Source organism: Argopecten irradians, chromosome 14, assembly GCF_041381155.1.
Source record: "Argopecten irradians isolate NY chromosome 14, Ai_NY, whole genome shotgun sequence".
NCBI classification, from domain to species: domain Eukaryota; kingdom Metazoa; phylum Mollusca; class Bivalvia; order Pectinida; family Pectinidae; genus Argopecten; species Argopecten irradians.
The window spans coordinates 17,063,008-17,085,076 of NC_091147.1; the positions used below are offsets into that span (position 1 = coordinate 17,063,008).

General features: G+C 34.7%; 1 protein-coding gene across 1 annotated transcript; it reads left to right on the forward strand.

Annotated features, from left to right (window-relative positions):
* Positions 1-9,499: 9,499 nt before the first annotated feature.
* LOC138307066 (fibropellin-1-like) lies at positions 9,500-21,603 on the forward strand. The gene is made up of 16 exons (XM_069247693.1): positions 9,500-9,632; positions 10,267-10,379; positions 11,242-11,309; positions 11,718-12,262; positions 15,492-15,608; positions 16,189-16,302; positions 16,664-16,777; positions 17,231-17,344; positions 17,801-17,920; positions 18,169-18,282; positions 18,875-18,994; positions 19,337-19,456; positions 19,690-19,803; positions 20,080-20,241; positions 20,959-21,072; positions 21,464-21,603. Exons 1-16 carry the CDS (start codon positions 9,500-9,502, stop codon positions 21,601-21,603), a joined length of 2,322 nt encoding a protein of 773 aa, XP_069103794.1.
* Positions 21,604-22,069: the final 466 nt, after the last annotated feature.

Consider the following 22,069-nt stretch of genomic DNA (forward strand, 5'->3'; position numbering starts at 1 on the left):
GAGGAATTAAAAGGTCAACTAGATCATTGTGATGCATAATAATGCATTTTGAACCATTTCTTATGGTAATTAGTAGCTAGAAATTGAATAAGTAATCAGGGAATCGAATAAGTAATCAGGGAATCGAATAAGTAATGGGCTCTTAATGAGCAATTAAAAGGTCAACTAGATCATTGTGATGCATAATAATGCATTTTGAACCATTTCTTATGGTAATTAGTAGCAAGAAATTGAATAAGTAATCAGGGAATCTAACAATTAATCAGAGAATCGAATAAGTAATGGGCCCTTCATGAGTAAATAAAAGGTCAACTAGATCATTGTGATGCATAAAAATGCCTTTTGAACCATTTCTTATGGTAATTAGTAGCTAGAAATTGAATAAGTAATCAGGGAATCGAATAAGTAATCAGGGAATCGAATAAGTAATGAGCCCTTAATGAGTAATTAAAAGGTCAACCAGATCATTGTAATGCATAATAATGCATTTGGAACCATTTCTGATGGTAATTAGTAGCTAGAAATTGAATAAGTAATCAGGGAATTGAATAAGTAATCAGGGAATCGAATAAGTAATGGGCTCTTATTGAGCAATTAAAAGGTCAACCAGATCATTGTGATGCATAATAATGCATTTTTAACCATTTCTGATGGTAATTAGTAGCTAGAAATTGAATAAGTAATCAGGGAATCGAATAAGTAATCAGAGAATCGAATAAGTAATTGGCCCTTAATGAGTAATTAAAAGGTCAACCAGATCATTGTGATGCATAATAATGCATTTGGAACCATTTCTGATGGTAATTAGTAGCTAGAAATTGAATAAGTAATCAGGGAATCGAATAAGTAATCAGGGAATCGAATAAGTAATCAGGGAATCGAATAAGTAATCAGGGAATCGAATAAGTAATTGGCCCTTAATGAGTAATTAAAAGGTCAACCAGATCATTGTGATGCATAATAATGCATTTTGAACCATTTCTGATGGTAATTGTAGCTAGAAATCGAATAAGTAGTCAGGGAATCGAATAAGTAATCAGGGAATCGAATAAGTAATGGAATAAGGAACTGGGAACTAGGAATCAACTGCACGGAGGTGATGGGAAAACCTGTAGTAGACACCAACAAGCCGAGGCTTCCTTTGTAGCGGAAGCTACAAGACATTTGGCTGGAAACTATTCTTAGACAATGATTTGGCCAATCACTGTTGATTCGTAATCTTGAGGTATTTCCTAATTAGGAGCCTAAACGCTATGTGAAAAGTGAATAAAAAAATCTGATTATGTTTATACAGCTGCAATCCACGGATTGTAACGAAGCTGAAACAGATATTATTAATTTAATTAGAAACACCATTTTATTCTTAACTAAGGGATTCCATTTCAACACAGCTTTTGAATTCAATCAGACAATATTTACTTGCAACGAAGATGGAATACTGTTACCAATACTTAGTAAGACTGATAGAAATATCAATGACACTGGCATAACCTGATAGTGGTGTAAACCTTCTGACTGACTGATCGATTTAACTAGTTATGATCAGTTAACTTCTCGTGGACCTGTTATTGTCTACCGTCCCCATGTTAACAAAGCCGGATACTAGGGATGACACACATCAGTTATAACGTTATGTAGATGAGTGGTCCATACGGAGATAACAGTTTATAGACTCCCAGCCCCAGGCCCGAACACCTTCCTTCAAACACCATTAAAACAACGAGATATTTACATAATATTGATACATCTAACATTAAAGCACCAACACGCCACGCATCCCTCGCGGTAAGACGACACGACAACGTGACAGGGGAGTCGAAATATTTTGTAAATATTCCGCGTGGTGGCCTGAATATTCCGGTTCAGATGGGAGACTGCTTCCCAGGGCAAAAAGGCGAGACTCTTTGTAAGTTTGTCGTCACAATCGTACACGAGATAGCAAAGAGGCGTGAGAGAAGAGTCAAAAGTGGATTTCGTAATACCTAATGTAATTATGCGAGGAAATACTTATCTCTAGACTTTTCAGTTTCCAAGAGATATTTATGACATCATGGTCATTTAAAAAAGTCACTTAGAATGTAAAGGATTAACCATTTTGTCCATCAACACTTTTGCTTTTCGGTATGATTTGAAGACCGATTAAGCATTTTGCTATTACGAGGTAAATAAGTGGACTACTGATTCTACGAAGAGGATTAAGCAATTCATATTACGGGATTGATAAGTGAAACCATTTTATCAATCAACATTTTTGATTTTCGGAATATGATTTGAAGACCGATTAACCATTTTGCTATTGCGAGGTTAATAAGTGGACTACTGGTTCTACGAAGTAGGTAACTCTCCGAACGAGACAAACGTTGTAGTTGAGTAAGTTTCGCTCAACGAAGAAGGTGAACTTTTTTTATGGAAGATTGCAGATACTAAGATTAATATCATCTGGGATTTGACTTGGACAATAAAACAATGAAGACCAAAGACGAAAGATGGATGGAATCCATGTATGGAAACACACTAAACTCCAGGATGGCTCTATCGCATGACTACGTAAGTTATCTATTGTTGTAAACATTAGACTTTGATAATATTTTGATATGCCGCTTTACATGCTTTAGATGCACTTAAACCTTGATAATATGTCACAATTTTTGAAAGAAAAATCTATGAGGCTTATTTTCATAACTGTCTTTTTTCAAGCCCGTCTAATTTTCAGAGTCATTTATCCTCTAGGACATGTAAAGCTTACTTACGAGATCTGTTTACTATGAAGAAAAATTCCGAGAATGGAGCGAAAATCCTACGTAATCATGACGTCACAATAGACACGTCGACGTTGCACATTTATTAAGAAAAAAATAGTCCTGACCATTGGAAAAGCAATTGAATCGTATGTTATCTAGTAGTCTGAAACTTTAATTATAAGCAATGATGTAATTATTTTTTAACTTCATCGGGTAATGAAATAAATTTTGTTTGCAAACTGTTGTGAGAATCCGTTACGCGGTTTCACACAGTTTGCAAACAAAGTTTCTTTCATAACCCGATGAAGTTGAAAAAAGGGACATCGATGTTTAAGTGAAGGAATACAACTCACCGTTACCAAAAGAATACTTTAGATATTTTCATGTATCTGAATCTATGATACATGAGTATGTTCGACAAATATACTCCATTATGATAATTTAATATTGATCACATATCAGATTATTTCGATTTATTACTGAGATAATTTCCCAGAAAGGCATTCAAGGTTTGCTTTCAAGTGCGGCCTATTTCAAAGAGGAGGTCGCGAAATGTTCTCCCCGTAAAATCGAACAACCTAACATTATTAATGGATTTCACTGAATATAGACAGAAATTTATTTCCATCGCATTCCAATCACATGACAGGTGTTCAGAGGATGATTTCATAGTGGAGTTGTGGATACATGTTCGTTTTCTTGTTTTCTTTGTTTCCTCATAACTCCCTCATGTTTGTCTGATGTTTTTGTCCCTCAGAGTATAATATCAATGTATGTAAATGTTGTTTATGTATAATTTCTTTTCTCATAATTATTTGCATAACTTATTATTATTATATGAGACAAATAGTGTTTGTGCGTAAAAAATGCCGTAAGCTAATGGAATATCCATGCATAAAATTTCAAACGGAATGTATATCCACGGGTTAAAGATCTGAATAACAGATTCGAAACTCAAACCAGTTCGACGATTCACTAAAACTATTATGTGTAGTTATTGGGGAAAACAACAACTTATAGTTAAAAAAATTAAAACGTTCGGTCCATTAAATATCGAGTTTAAATACTGTATAAAATATAGGACAGGAAAACAACTAAAGTAATTTTGTTTTCAGATGATTTCTGGTTTTTTTATTATTATTATTTTCAATTCGAAGTTAATTGAAAAAAAATAACAGCTTATAGTTCAAGGCTATTAAAACATTTGGTCAGTCAAATATCGAGTTTAAATATTGCATATAATTTTGCTGGAGTCACAATACAAATTCATTTATCGCTAGGGCATGCAAACGAGCAATATTCATTCATTTGATTTCTTTGTTTTCAATAATTGTCATTCTACGGTAAAGCTGGTTATTTTCGTGGGATATTGCTATAGTAGTGGAAATTTGATCGCGCAAAAATGAGAAATGGATGAATTATGTTCATTGAATTATTCTCTCGCGATATTTTGAAACCGCTAACAAGTAATTTTGATCCCCGAAAATAACCGACTATAGGGTACGTTTTAAATCCCCTTAATAGAAACCTTTGTTTACCGTCTGTTGTAACCAGACATAATTTGGTGTTTTAATACATGACCTATTTGTCATTGAAAGGTCAGTCACACAGTCATAACATATTTCTTTGTCTTAAAGGTAAATTTGGTGTTTATTTACTATTGAATTCTTTGTCCTAAAGGTAGTTTATTTACTCTTTAATAATTCATTAGACATAATAAACAAAGTACATGCACGGCTAAACTTAATACAATAATTGAAACCTTATCGAGCAATAAGAAATATTTGATCAGTACCATATTATCATGTGATGGACATTGTTGTTTATCAATGATATTGAACAGAATATACCGAATATGCCAAGTAACAACTACTTGTGGAAAGTAAAATACAAAAGTGCAGATAAATATAAACCTTAAATCTTTAGAAAAAAATATTCGTATTGTAAAATGATTTTCATAAATGAAAAAAATGATATGTGATCTTATATCGATAAAAAAAAAGGAATTTTGATTATTCAGTGGACTCTGTGGATGCAAATAGCTTTTCAATGGCAAAAATGTGACAAACGAGAACACATTAGGAAGATAGACGAGTGTTGTGGAAATGAGAAAATGGGTCATACATTGAAACAAAACCGTGTCAGGTGTCTCTCACCTCCGGGAGTAATACTGGCTATTCTCATGCAATGCACTCGTGTTGCCCGATGCTGTACTGCATGTTTAGCCTTGCAATGTCACGCCATCACTAAAACCTGTTTTTTCAGTATAACGTCAAGTTCAGAAACTAGTATTATTGTAAAGGACGTATACAATGGGGTTTATCGGTTTTCTTATTAAGCTTTCCGAAAAAGCCAAAATGGCCGGATATCTGTTATAACAGCATTGAGGTATGAGAGAAACATACCCTTTCATATATGGATAAGATATTCTACTCTCGAGATCATAAAATATAAAACCCTCGGCAAGCCTCGGGTATTTCTACATTTTGTATCGATTAGATACCATTATCCTTCATATCCACACATGAAACTGTCTTACAAAACATGTTATCGACAAAAATTGAAATCATATAGAAGTCGTATATTCGTGAAGAAATCTGTGTTATGCGTTCAGATATCAAACCCATCCAGATTCGTTACTTATGTTTCGTAATATTTGGATAATTTTCAGGTTGAGCTTTTGATAAACGCGGCCAAAATATCTCTTTTTATTATTATATCAAAATTAGAATATAAATTAATAATGCTGCGTTATACACGGGACCCTCAGATATAATTATAACAGTCGCTAGAAAAATTCATTTAATCTGAAATTAGACAACTCAAAGTTCTCAAAGTTATTCAACTTTAATGAAACCTTCCTCTCTATGCTAGCCATCGTCGCCATTATCACATACTGCCGTATCAAGACTTCCCGATTTGAAGTGAAATTTAGATATTTATAGTGTAGCTTAACGAGACTACTCTTTCATACATACATATAGCTATATTATACATGTATTTAACTTCCTGACGACTATCGCTTTCAGTTGAAGACGACAGACGTGGAAATATCCATATGAATCATGAAAATACTTGTCATTTTTCTCTATATTACTTTACTTTGCTTACTATCGCCACACCTTTATCGGGATATTACTCTAAATGTTGACTAACCTACAAGATTCTTGTAAAATGATAGGCGTTTGTAAAACAAATGGGATGTACATAAATTAGATGGCTTGTAGATACGAGAAACAAATAGAAAACATACATGCTCACTCAGACGTGAACCATGAAAATCAGTATTGATTTGAGATATTCAGTTGTATCGGATGCCATGGGGCAGGCAATGAGTGTAACGTCATTACTTTACAACTCAACCGATACTTAATATTTCTTTTTGAAGATACTGCTTGTAATAAATAAATTGCATTAATAATTCTAACACATCACAAAAAGATATTTTTATTTTTTGATTTTGAAACCTCTTCTGCAATATATTTTATCACGGGATACTTTTGTCGAAATTTTTGATAGCTATTTTCAATTTCAATGTTCTTAAGACGAATCAATCTAATTACATTTTTTTACAATTTTGTGGGGGTAAATTCTTGTTCTTAACAATATAAAAGAGAAATTTCAAGTTAACAAATACAGCATTTTTTTTCTCTGTGAATATAATTGTAACTTGTATAATTGTCCTACACACTATGTCAGTTACTGAAGACGTGTTTTTCGGGAGTATATTGTAGAGAAACAAGAGTTCATTCTGGTTTCGTTTCTACACAGAAATCCTATCCCTTCGGCCATTACCGTGTCCACTCTGGGGCGATGTACGGGATAAACAGCCTTAAATTCTTCGATTACAAGGACATGCGCAGAGACAGAAGAAGAGGGATCACATTGCTCTTGTTACTGGGGGCGTTCTTTATCTCCTTCTGCGTCGCTGTCATCGTCTTTTTCGTCGTTATGAATGGTGAGATGATATTTGTCAGCCAATATTGAGATAATCAGTCTTCATATGTAATTAAAAAAAGCTTCTAGGTAATGAAAATTGCAATGTTAAAAAAGTTGCTATTTTGTTTGGTAATACTATCTCACCTCTAAATAATTAAAAAGTCATATTTCTAGAAAACAGTACAATATTTCTATTTGGCTTTCAGGTATACACTATTCACTGATATTAATAGTACGATAAACATGTCTGAGGCATTACACGAAACGAATAGATGAAAAGGTCGGAACAATATAAATACACGTAGAAAATGTTGTAGTACAGACTGATAATTTTGAGTACAGCAATCCATTTAAATATACATTAACAGTGTTGACAATTCAAACTCGTGAATTTTTATGGTATCTCCTTTACAGGTGCAAAGGACCCAAAATTTGGTGAGTTGTTGGAGTAAGCAAAAATCAGTTTAACATTTATTTTTTCTAACTTCAATGATCATGTGAGGTCGTATATTTCTTTTAGGACAACTATGATAACTATAAGTATATTATTTGATAATAACATACAAAGTACCTGGTAGTTTACCTAATAATACCTTTATTCTGTAGAATATCATGTGGCCAATGTCTCGATGCCTCTCTGGAACACGACATGGAATGATGATATGGACAATGTAACATCTGAACACTTCATTAACATCGCTCTGCCGTTTTGTAATGAGGTACTGTGTTATTACTTGTTATGGCCCTTATTTACTGTAAACAAATCTATTTTCTTGATATACAAAATATAAATGCGTTATTTCGCCAGAAAACTTGAACTGAACGCTAATTCAAATGTTATGTAAATAATTATATGTTTACATTTTCACTGCAGTCCCACTATGTAACTTACCAAGCGCAGTTTGCATTCATATAGACTATGGAATTCAAGCGCTTAATAAGACGTCATTATCATTGTGACGTCACAATTATCGTACCAGCGATCACGGAAAACGGCTGTTCAAATGGCTGTTCCATCCTTGACGATAACGAATAATCAATTCATTATAGATGCAAAAGCCCTTGGTATTTCAACATAAAATTGAAACCAAATGTAAATATAAGCATTGAACGTCTTTCAGTTAGCATTAATATCCAATATGAATGCCAACTGGACGAAGGCAAATCCGACATGAAGCGCTAGCGTGCTTCATGGAATTTGCCTCCGTGCTTCATGGAATTTGCTAGCGTGCTTCATGGAATTTGCTAGCGTGCTTCATGGAATTTGCTAGCGTGCTTCATGGAATTTGCTAGCGTGCTTCATGGAATTTGCTAGCGTGCTTCATGGAATTTGCTAGCGTGCTTCATGGAATTTGCTAGCGTGCTTCATGGAATTTGTCTCTGTCAAGTTGGCATTCATATTTGCTATGAATACCAACTGAACGACGTTCATAGTTATTTTATTGGATTATTTAATATAAAAAATTCAGAAAATACTTTTTTAGATTTTTTTTTTGAAATTTACAAATATTGTTCTATAGCATTAGACACACATACATGACACTAGTTGCTGCAATATCTCAATCATAATTATTGAGAACGATAAAGCAAAGAAAATCAGATTATTAAATGAAATGAGACAAAACTTGGGAGAGATATTCAGATAGAATTTTATCAGTCAAGTTACATAAATATTTAGTAGAGTTGGCACTTGATGTTTAATTAATTATGTTATAAAAGACACCCAATTACAACCCTCCTCAATCCGATGACGCTCTATGACCGGTTGTCAGCAGCCTGACAGTATTTGACCTAAATTTGTATGTCAGACAACGAATCAGAGAGCGCGCACGTGGAACACGCATTCTTATTCCATATCATTTTTAGTTTTCAATCTTAATACTTTTTATTTGTATATTTTCAGATAGATAGCTACTTTGAAGAGGGGCTGTATTCAGACTTCTACAAGGGCTGTTCTGTGAAGAAGTTGATGTATGAAAAGCTGATGAGCTAGACAGGCATAAATGATTTCATTGTTGTATTTGTAATTCATTCAAACATTGATAAACATTTCTTAATTCATTTGTAATATGGAAAATGTTTACAACAGTATGACTCTCTAGCAGAAAGTTTGCAAACAATGTTTTCACAATCCAATAAAATTAAAAGCAATGCTTAATATAATTTTCTCTTTGCACATTTAAAAAATGAAAAGAAAAAAATGAAAATGTTTTAATGCACAATTTCATATTTTTGCGAAAGATGTCCCTTTCTTGGCGTTTAAATGTTACTTTAATCGCCATTACGGGATTTATTTTCATTATGACATAATAACAGAAAATGAGGGGAAAATAAGAAATTGCATTCTACATACAAGCAATGAAATTTATTTTTGAGTTTTAAATATGTTTTTTGTTTTTTTGTAAAAGTAAAATATATAACAAATCAATCGTTGTTTAATTAAAACTAGCCCACGTATTGAAGCGTAACGTAGAGCATCATAATGGAGTGTAGTAACAAGTCTTATTTTAATTAGTATTTTTGTTACAATTTAGAAAATCAGTATACAGATATAAGTGACCACATACTTTTTTCCGTTTTAGGTGGTACAACACAACAGATTGCGAGTGTTCAGGAATACTCGGGTAGGTATCAACTAAAGTTTGTTTGCAATGTTTGTCACACTGCGGTTAAGCAATAATAATTTTTAAATGCGATTTTGTCCTTGTCACACGTTTTATTATCTTTTTATCTTTCAAATCAGGAATACAACAGGACAGCCAGTGGTTCTCTTGACCTTTGACCTGTTGTTCAGGAATAAACTGACGGAGTATGAAATCATGTCGTCCATTTTGTCCCAGGCACGTGCCAAATACTCACGTGGCTATCGACTTTTGTTCGTGGGGGATTTCCTTGTAGACATTACTGGACACAGTGTCATCACTCCCAGCCCACTGAAGCCTGGAGTCGTTGGTATGTTCTGTGGTGTTTGGCTTACCCGATGGAGAGGTTGGGAATGGTACTAATTGCTTTGTATTACAAAAAGTCTGAGCACTATTGATAGAACAAACTGCATGGCCATAGCACATCTTAACTACCGTATAGCCAATTGTTTTCGCGGAAATGATAGTTTTACGATTTTGCGTTACACATGCTATCATGAAAATTTCATCCTCCAAAATATGAAATCACATGTGAACCAAAAGTACCTGATGATGAACTTTAGATTGGTTATTTTTTTTACTGTTTTAAGCCCAAACCGTAAAATAATTGACCTCAGAAAATGACTAGTTGTATACTAATTCAGTAGATGAAGACTGAAGGTTCGTGTTAACAGAGAGGTAATGAATAGTGTATTTCACTAACATCTTTGGGTCACAATGTCGAAACCCAAATAGGAATGTTTTAAGTTACCGACCGTTAAGCGGTGTTTTTTCTACCAGAAGTTTTCTACCAGAAGTCTACCTGAACCTGATCATGACCGATAAATGATTATAACAATGATAACTCTAGAACGAATTTTAATGGAAATTTTAACTCTTGCATGATTTTTAATATACTTTCAACCAATATAACATCTCGTCTAAATTTTGTTTCATTCTTTCAGAGGGAACGTATGTCCACGCCCGATATGGACTCTATTCCTTTAACTATACCGACGACCTGAAAGAAGTAAGATCGCCAAGGTTTGAGACACTCCAGATGGGATTCTGTACCAATGTAGGTTACATGGAATACAAATGTTTATATACCGTGCGTTCCATTTGCAGATACAACTGGTACGAACCCGCTGTATCTGTAATGGAACGCGCTGTACCAGCCGAATCGAACCGGTACAAGTGGTTCATATTCAAAAGAGTACCACTTATATCCAAGATGGTGGACCCGAGATTCTTCATTTGTCACCGGAATGTTTTCTTTGTTGAAAACAAGGCAGAGCGTATTTATATCCGATAAAATTACATGGATCGTTTATTTTAATGTGTGCTGAAACTTTTTAGGTGTTATTTTATATCCATTTCATTGTTAACACCGAAAATACTTAGCTTTTATATTCGAAGCGTATCTTTCATATGAGTGCCGCCATCATGTAAAAACCCAAACGCGTTCCATTTGGCGGTGCCGTATCTCTTTAGTGCAACTGGTACGAATCCGCAAATGGAACGCACGAAGTTTATCTGATTATTAACTCGGGTTAGAATTTTTGCGTTTTTTGCTAAAAATGGGAGCACATTTGAAACCTTTAAATTATGTATTATTGGATAATTTTTCAATGTTTCGTAGATGAAATTTTCGCGTTCACAGCAATAGCAAGTCAAATAGTGAGAATAAACGAAATTAAGTTATTATTATAAAATATCACAAAGCTGGTATTTTTTTTGCGATTTTGGCTTAAACTGTTAGATCATTTTTGACAAATTAAATTTTGGCTATATGACTAACTATAAATAGTTATGGTAATGTCTGATAATTTACCGTTTTAAACATAATGTTTGAAAGTACTCAAGTGACGTTTTTGATATTATTGATGTAAAAAAGAACTATACCACTAGACTTTAAACTGCTGTTGAATTTGTTACAGCTGATAAAGTTTCTGGAGTATTCCATCATATCAGAGAATCTGGAAGAGTGTGGTATATTGACGTTTAGGTATGTAAATCAAACTGTCGACGTCTGACCATTTCATTTTACAGGCTATTTATCTTTTGCAACGCAACAAACATAAATATTTATTATATTTGCGTTACATTAACAATAACATTAAAGCTGTATTGAAATAAAAAAATGACGTGATATTTGTGACGACAAAAGGTGAGACTGATTGACGGTAAATCGTTCTTTAATCACGTCATTTTAGTATCTAGAAATCCCCATATTGAAAAGTTTGTGATATTCTGCTCGTAATTCATGGGAAACCTCTCTATTATTGAACTATTTGCTTGCAAAAGTTGTGTCGTCGCTTTATGTTTAAACCAAAGTCAATGTGACAAACTAAGATTATCAGATTATAATATGATGTTCTGTCTCATAGGTAATTAAATATCGATGATGTTACAGAGAGTTACCCGTAGAGACAGACTTCTACTTGACATTTGCACTCCCAAGAGGAAGTTACATTATCAACAACATCACGTGGGTCCTTTCCAATATTGCCCCAGGCATGACAGTTGATGGCCTTGAACTTGCTTTCGTTGGTGATCTGAACTTAATTTTGAGTCAATCTGTCATAACCATTTCTAAAGTGAACATAACCACGGGAACAACGACTTCCCAACCACAAACAACAGTCACGAGTTCACTATCATCACCAACAACAGTATCAACAACAACTCCACCAACAACAACCACTACAACCCAGGCAACAACGGAATCAACGATGACTACACCAACAACAAAATCAACAACGACGTTATCAACTACTACACCAACAACAACGACTACAACTCTATCAACAACGGAAACATCAACAACTGCACCGCCAACAACAGCAACACCAATAACATCGTCGTCGACAGCGTCCACCACGATGACGACGAAGAGTACAACTACAGCTTCAACAACAACAGCACAAACATCAACAACACAAACCACGACAACAGATGGTAATCTATACAGGACACCCAAGGTGTAAAATAGTGTGCAGTATATGCCTTGTCAAAACGGCACTTGTCTATTCCGAAAATCCGTATAGTCCGGTTGAATTGTATAACATTTTCCTTTTTAATTTATTGTAACAAACACCTATATAATCTGGTCATATGGGTTGGTCCCGATGACATGCGATAAGGCAAGTTCTACTGTTATACAGTAGAACCCCGCTAATCACCTCATGGAAAAATGATTGAAAAGTGAAGCGGCTGTTATCACATCGCTTTTTTAAAACTAAATTAGGTGCCCAAATAGTGAGAGAAAACGGATTAACTGATACCAGGTTAACGAGACCTCTTAATCAACAGGGTTCTTTGATGATATTAAGATCTGATTTGATTTTATTTATAATTTTTTTCCGAAAAGAAACCAATGAAGGAGAAAATATCGATAACCAAAAACAATATTGCGGTAAAATCCTTTAGTATAGTAGCGAATTGTTTTGTATTCACACGCTTGAAACACCTACCTATGATTTTTTAGGTCAACTGAGACGAAGTCTCAAGTCACCTGAGATGAAGTCTCAAGTGACCTATTCTAATCGCCTTTTGTCCGTCGTCGTGCGTCGTCCGTCGTGCGTCGTGCGTCGTGCGTCGTCCGTCGTATGTCCGTAAACAATTTACATTTTCGACTTCTTCTCCAAAACTGCTGAAGCAATTTCAATGAAATTTTGCACAAACCTTACAAGGCATAAGGCCAATCAAAATTGTGAATTATATGGTCCCCACCCCCCAGGGGGCTGTGGGAGGGGCAAAAGGGGTAAAATTGAGTAAAATTTCAAAAATCTTCTTCTCTACTCACAGATGTGGTAGAATCAAATACTCTTCATAGATAGAAAGGTCTTAAGGTCCTTTACAAAAATTGTGAATTATATGACCCTGGGGTCTCTAGTTTCCTCCTGGGGAGGGAGTTAAGTTTACTATACTTTATATTGAGAAAACACATTTTTGCGCATTATATGGTCATTTGTAATAGGAAATGAGTCAAATGTTGTCAGAATTATCAGTATGAGATGGCCATTTAATCCTATTAACAAATTTTCTATAACTGACCCCCAGGGGCCTTAGAGGCTGGGTCAAAAGGGGTCAAATAGGCTAAAACTTCAAAAATCTTCATCTGAAATTCTGGATATGGTAGAATCAAATACTTTTCATAAATAGAAAGGTCTTAAGGTCCTTTACAAAAATTGTGAATTATATGCCCTGGGGTCTCCTGTTTCCCCTTGGGGAGGGGGGTCAAGTTTACTAAAGTTTATATAGGGAAAACACATTTATGTCATTTTTTGCTCAATTTGGCCACAAAATCCTTGGGGAAGGACAAACTTGTATAATTTTGGCTCTGATTAGGGGAAATAGAGTAATCCTTTAATCGTACTAACGATTAACCAAATTTGGTCCTTGGGGAAGGGAACAGAACTGAAATTTGCTCTGGTCCCCCGGGGGCAGAGGGCGGGGCCAATAGGGGTCATAGAGTTCTGAATGGAATGTAACCAAATTTGGCCACAAGCATTCTGACTGTATAAATACGGGTGGGCCAGGTAATTTAAATACTTCTTGTCCTAGTTTTGCATGACCAAATTTGGCCATAAACATCCTTGGGGAAGGGGAACAGAACTTGTATAAAATTTGCCTCTGACCCCCTGGGGGCGGGATGGGTGGGGCCCAATAGGGGATTTAGAGGTTAATATTAAAATTCCTTCAGAAAAGAAACAATGAACCTGTATTCAGAACATTACTTGGCCTTACAAACCAGGTGAGCGATACAGGCCCTCTGGGCCTCTTGTCTATAACTGACCCCCAGGGGCCTTAGAGGCGGGGTCAAAAGGGGTCAAATAGGCTAAAACTTCAAATATCTTCATCTGAAATTCTGGATATGGTAGAATCAAATACTTTTCATAAATAGAAAGGTCTTAAGGTCCTTTACAAAAATTGTGAATTATATGCCCTGGGGTCTCCTGTTTCCCCTTGGGGAGGGGGTCAAGTTTACTATAGTTTATATAGGGAAAACACATTTATGAGCATTTTTTGCTCAATTTTCATTGGAAACGAGTCAAACTTGGTTAGAATTATTAGCCTGAGATAGCATTTTAATATCATATCCATATTGGTCCAGGCCGACCCCCTGGGGGCAGAGGGGCGGGGCCAAAAAAGGTCAAATAGGCTAAAACTTCAAAAATATTCTTTTAAAATTCTGGAAATGGTATAATCAAATACACTTTAAAGATATGAAAAGGTCTTAAAGTTTGTTTATAAAAATTGTAAATTATATGACCCTGGGGTCTCCTGTTTCCCCTTGGGGAGGGGGTCAAGTTTACTATAGTTTATATAGGAAAAACACATTAATGAGCATTTTTTGCTCAATTTTCATAGGAAATGAGTCAAACTTGGTTAGAATTATTAGCCTGAGATAGCATTTTAATATCATATCCACATTGGTCCTGGCCGACCCCCTGGGGGCAGGGGGGGGGGGCTAAAAAAGGGTCAAATAGGCTAAAACTTCAAAAATCTTCTAAAATTCTGGATATAGTAGAATCAAATAATTATAGATGGAAAGGTCTTCAGGTGTTTTATAAAAACTGTGAATTATATGATCTTGGGGTCTCACGTTACCCCCTGGGGAGGGGTCAAGTTTACTTTAGTTTATATAGGAAAAACATATTTGTGAACATTATTTGCCCAATTTTCGTAGGAAATTAGTCAAACTTGATTAGAATTATTAGCCGAAGATATAGCATTTTAACATCCATATCCGTCCTCGATGACCCCCTGGGGGACCAGAGGGGCAGGACCAAACAGGGTCAAATTGATTAAAATTTCAAAAATACCTCTAAGTTCACAGGTTTGATGGAAGCAAATACTCTTCATAGTCTAAAAAGGTCAAATTTATAAATCACTGACCAACTTCAAGGCCCAGCATATAGTGTTTATATGTCTTTAATTTGTTTCATTATTTGTTTCATTATATATTCTAACTCAGGTGACCGTTAAGGCCCATGGGCCTCTTGTTTTGCGATGTTTTCGACCATAAACATAACTAGTTTGTGTTGGGTACGACGAACAAATCAATTAGTGCATATAGTTATTTTTACATGATGCCATTGACTTTCATGATTGTTTCAGATCTAACATATCAAGCTCAAATTAAATCAGCTTGATATGAAAATATTTTTTCTTTTCCCATCAGCTCCGCTGACCTGTAGTGACCAGCCCTGCCAGAACAACGGTTTTTGCCGGGAACTTCAGACTGGAGGATTTATATGCCAGTGTTCTCAGGGATTTACTGGAGATTTGTGTGAATCAGGTATAGTTATCATCAACCAAGCAAGATAATGTAGTATAGAAATGTGTCACATTAATTGTCAGACGTATCCTTACTTCACGTGTGTCAAATAAAGGTATTTCAGACGTGTAACAGATGATTAGTAAAGTGATATTTCAGATGTATCAGATACATGTTTTGCTGATATTTCTGACAAATGGTGGTTTATTTTAGACAAACAAAATGTAATTAACTGATATTTCAGACATAAATGAATGCTTGACATCCCCCTGTCAGAATGGCGGATCATGCACGAACAGCCTCGGATCATACACGTGTGACTGTGGTAGTAATTGGACAGGCCAGCACTGTACGGATAGTAAGTAATGGTAATTCATATTACTGTACAACTGTGTAAGAAATATACATTATATACGTAATTAAGAAGCACAATATGTAAAAGCAATACCCAAATACTAAAAACTGTTTTTAAAAATCGTGTTTGTTTCATCTTTAAACTTCAATGCAGTTCAGAAGGTTGCTAGTTTTTTTCATACCATATACATTAAACATTCGATTTGGTATACATTGGCATATTATTTAATTGAGTTCTATGTTTTAGGCCTTAGAGAATGTGACAGCCGCCCGTGTCAAAACAATGGAAGTTGTATAGCAACCCCTGGCTCTTACATGTGTGTCTGTCTGTCTGGGTGGACAGGCACTCAATGTCAAACCGGTACGTACATATACCTGGATACACCCATACATACTACTCTGTCTTTTTATTTTCACAAATGAAAGATTTATAGCTGTAATAATTCATTGTATCAACGTATTTAAAATTGTAAATGCAAGGCCACATTCCACGAATTCCATATATCAAATCGTTGAAAGTTATTATATCATGTAATTTGTACAAGCAAAGCTCAGCCGAAATCTTTATAAGATTTTTTTTTATGTCTTTGTGGTTTTCTTTTTTTCTATTTTTTCTTTCTTTCTGTGTTTTATGCTATTTTCTTTCGTTTTATCTCACTTGTGTGTTTTCCCTTTATTCTCCTTTTTGATCTAACGTGATACTTTTTTATGTTTAATAACAGATATAAATGAATGTAACCAAGTGGACTGTTCCAATCATGGCAACTGTAGGAATACGGATGGATCATTCTATTGCCAATGTGATAGGGGGTGGACAGGACCACTTTGTTCTATTCGTAAGTATCAAGAAATGCTTTTTTTATTATATTATGCTTAGAATTACATTTTTTTGTTCTTTTATATGTAATTGTATTTCTAGCTATACACTATTACAAACGGCGATTTTTCAAGAGAGTCATGAAAGATAACAATGACTTTGACTATACCAGATATCCCTTAATCCATCTGTTAATAATTTGTCTTAAAAGAACGATTATAAAAAACAATATCGACATATGCTTGAATTTTAATCATTACGTATTTTCTATATTTCTAACCATGATGTTTTGTGGTTTTACATTTTCTACGATTTGACTTTATTAATAATTACTAATGATGAACCAGCAGCATTAAATTTTTGGAGAATTTGATTATTTCATTGTTCTTTATTCGACGATGATATGTAATTTCATCCCAGCTTTACTAATACAATCATTGTCAATATTTACTTCCATGTGGCTGTTATACAGGTATCGACGAGTGTGCAAATAACCCGTGCGCTAACGGAGGCACGTGCTTCAATGGACAGAATAGTTACTTCTGCACGTGCAATGTAGGATGGACTGGTGTCAATTGCGAAGTTGGTAGGTAATATACTACAGCTGTACTAAGAATATGAGTTTTACTGTCATTAAAATATCTCGTGATGCCTTAAATTTATTTTAGCATTTATTTATGTCAATGTGTTGACGATTATTAAAATATTGCTGTCAAAATTGGCGAAAATGTTTACTGTTTGGTTGTTTTTTTATGTTTTAAATAAATTCTGATATATGAAAAATAAGGAAGGAAATGAACCTTTCAAAATGAAGTATTTCCGGTACTTAATTTTTCGAATTAAAATTTTATGATTAGCCATTGGTAGCTGGTCAATGTCTCCTCGATCTTTCGCCCAATTGTTCATGCTCCTGGATCTAAAAGAAAAAAAACACCCTGATAGTTAAGATGTCTTTGTGATTTTCTGTGGTTTATCTTGGTCTCTGTTGTACAATGACACTAGATCGTCATATTGTGGTTAACATTTTTGTTGTTGTTGACAGACATCAATGAATGTAACATACAAATTGAGCCTTGCCTCAATGGGGGATCATGCAGGAACAATAACGGGTCGTACGCATGTGACTGTCCCTCCGGCTGGAGGGGAACCTACTGTGAACAGAGTAAGCATCTTCTAACCTTTTTGCAGAAAAATTGAAATAGGAAACATTATTATCCATACTATTTCCTGTTGAAGATATTTAATATCGAATATATATCATTTTACACCATAATATTATTGTCAATGTAAAATGTAGCTTTTTTGTCATGCTATTGAACATGTATTATCATCCGTATTATTGAATATTGAATGATGCTTCTTTATCATATAGCCCATTGAGATAATTACCCATAATATTTACCATTAAAGATGTAGATGAATGCCAGACTGGAGTTTGTGACCACGCGGCCTCGTGTGTAGACAGTGATGGCTCCTACACGTGCATATGTACGTCCGGATGGACAGGACAGAACTGTTCGGATGGTGAGTTATGAGTTGACTTGTTATACAGCGATCATGTTAATACAACTATTAGTGATAAGGCCAAAAAATGTCTGTTTAGGGTTACATTGGCAAAAAAATAGGGTCGGTTGGTTGGGAGAATTTTTTTTAAAATATTTTTTCTAGTGTCTTTCACCCTAAAATAATGGCTTTTTAATTTTTTCACCCTAAAATAATGGCTTTTTAATTTTTTTTTCGTAGGAAAGTGGGGAAAAAAATCAGGGTCGGGGGTAAAAAATTAGGGTCGGTCTGCTAACCCTAAACAGACATATTTTTTTGCCTAATAAAGGAAACGTAATGATGGAATAAAATAATCATTTAATTTAATAAGTATATTATCAAATGAACATATGACTTTAAGTGATTTGAAATTGGCGTATACAACGTAATTATTTCCAAATACATGTGTAGACTGAATTCATGATATTTTGTGTATCGCAGTCTACCGTCACTTCACTTTTCACCAGCCATTTTCATTTTTTCCACCTTCTTATATAAATGCATTACCTTGACAACGAAAACTTTGATAAAGGATTGGGTTTTATGTAATAATCAGATAGTAATATTTTTACAGATATTAACGAATGTCGCCTCGGGATGACAATGTGTATGTATGGAGGCACGTGCGTTAACATTAACGGCGGGTATACGTGTACATGTCCGCCAGGTCGGACGGGACTCGTGTGTAGCGAAGGTAAGTAACGTTTAACGGTTAACACAGTAATTAATGCATGGATATCGAAAGTAACTTTTTTTCTAATATTACAGTATAGTCATGACGCATAAAGTAGAATAGAAACAATACTTTCTTAATTGACATTACTTTGCTATTTATTTCAATGCAATCAGTGTTTATATGCTGACTGCTGGCTACGCTTTCCCCCTTCATCAAATAAATCGTCTTTAAGTGAATGTATAATTAATTGTGGTCTATTCATATGAGTATAATATTAAATTAAATTAATTAAATATCATACAAAATATTAACTAGTGCAAAATGCAAATTGATTTTTTCAAATGTTTTATTGGCGTACAGATGTGAACGAATGTACGTTGGGTGTAGATAACTGCATGTCAGGAAGCACGTGTATGAACAGTCAGGGCTCCTACACGTGTCTGTGTCCCCCAGGAATAACCGGACAGTTCTGTACAGAAAGTAAGTATCCGGAGGTACATAAAGCGCCAATTAAGATGTAAACGTTAATAGATCACTGTTTCTTATAGTATCAGTTACTTTGATTTAAGGAAGGTCTTATAAAAAATACATTTTTTTCATAGTGCTGTGTATCATAAGGACATAATTTTACGCACGGTTTCTAGGGTACAAACGCAATCATATTTTTTTTAAATAAGAGAAAATATACAAAAAGTAAATTTTCACTTTGACAGATATTGACGAATGTCAACAGCTCCCTTGTAAGAATGGTGGTACTTGCATTGATAATCGAGGCTCTTACACGTGCAGCTGCACGGTTGAATGGACGGGTCATGATTGCACTCAAGGTAAAAAAGATAAGAGTTATGCTGTTGATTTTGTCAAATATTTCCATTCATGAACTTATTACTATTAAGCAGAACCCACATCTTTCTCTCAATTAGTCATAGAGATCAATGATTTAATTATAGACACACAATGTGTTGACACTTTTATATCTGGTAAAACGTCTTGTTTACTACCGTGCATAGAAACGTTCCCTTTTCCTACCTGTTATGTATGTATAACATTCCACATATATCAGTCTAGTATAACATTTAACACTAAGTTTTGGATACCTACAGTGGTCAATGAGTGCAGCTCTGATCCTTGTAAAAACGGAGCCACATGTGTTACACAGCCTGGTACATACCAGTGTCTGTGTGATTCAGGATGGATGGGAGATAACTGTGATACAGGTAAGGGAGATAACTGTGATACAGGTAAGGGAGATAACTGTGATACAGGTAAGGGAGAATAACTGTGATGTGATAAGGGAGAAACTGTGATACAGGTAAGGGAGATAACTGTGATACAGGTGATACTGTAAGGTGATAACTGTATACAGGTAAGGATACTGTGATACAGGTAAGGGAGATAACTGTGATACAGGTAGGGGATAACTGTGATACAGTAAGGAGATATCTGTGAGATAAGATACATGTAAGGTGATAACTGTGATACAGGTAAGGGAGAAACTGTATACAGGTTAGGAAAACTGGCAAGGGGAAATAACTATGATAAAGATTAAGGGAAATAACTATGAAAACTTTGATAAAGGTAAGGGAAATAACTTTGATACAGGTAAGGGAGATAACTATGATATGGATAAGATAGGTTGGTGATAGAGGTAAGGGAGATATATATTATTTATGTAAGGGATATAACTGATCTAGGTAAGGAAGATGTACGTATAGATTTATAATAATAACGGGATACCTATGATAGAGGTAAGGGAGATATATATTATTTGTGTAAGGGAGATAACTGATGTAGGTAAGGAAGATAACTGTTATAAACTGTTATATCAAATTGTTGAACATGTGTGACATATTTTTCGAATGAATGGCTACTAGGGAAGGAGTGATCATGATTTATCTGAATGTACTGTTGTCCCCATTGTTATCAATTAAAATGATCTTGGGAGTAACTTATCTTACTTATAAGAAATATATGTATTCCAGATATAAATGAATGTCAGATGTCCCCTTGTCAGAATAGTGGATCATGCTCTAACCAAGACGGTACTTACCAATGTACATGTCTGCCGCAAAATTCAGGACGAAATTGCGAAGAGAGTAAGTCTTCCATATTACATTAAAACACAGTTATAACAAACCCATGGGGACCAACGGAACTACATCGTTATAAGCATAGTTCGTTATATACATATTGCAAACATCTTATATCAACATTGACATCCAAGTGTATCACTGGTGAAAGTATAATGATAACTAAGTATACCAGAAAAGGCATTACTCATTCCTATTGCTAAGCTATTTTATTTTTAAGTGCAATGTTATTATATACATTGGTTACTTCTTACTCCAACGATTTGTATATTTTACCATTTGTACTTTTTCCATTATAACTATTTGAAGTTTGCCAATTTTTGTCATATTGTATTTGTTACTTAATCATTTGTCTTTAAGAAGTAAGTATCTTTTGCAATTCAAATTGTCATTCCAGCTATCTACGCGTGCATTTCCGGTCCTTGTAAGAACAACGCCACGTGCCTTGATTCTTCCTCTGGAGGTTTCACGTGCATGTGTAATGATGGATGGTCGGGACCAACCTGTAGTCAAAGTACGTTCACTGTGTATTCCTAAATATCATAAAAATTAAGAGATAAAAAGTAACATTTGATGTAAGAGAGAGAGAGAGAGAGAGAGAGAGCGCAAAACGTTTTTCGCAAGACACCGAAATTAAATTTTATGTACTGAGAAAGCAAATATCTTTTTTACCATGTTTATTTTTGTATTCAGTAGCGGAAATATACGAATATATGTGATGCTGAGAAGTACTTTTCTCATCATCACAATCTGGAATGCTTGTTATATCAAAATAACTGGATATATTATGTTAAGTAACCAAACTTACACGAACACACAGTAGCATCCTTATTGCACAATGTTTATTGGTAGTTGATGATACCTGTAGACTTTTGTCTTTGCTGTCCTTCCTTTGTTTTTTGTGGCACATGTTTCTTTCTTTTCAGATGTAAATGAATGTTTGACATCCCCGTGTGATAACGGCGGTAACTGTGTAGACACTCCTGGTTCGTTCTATTGTCAG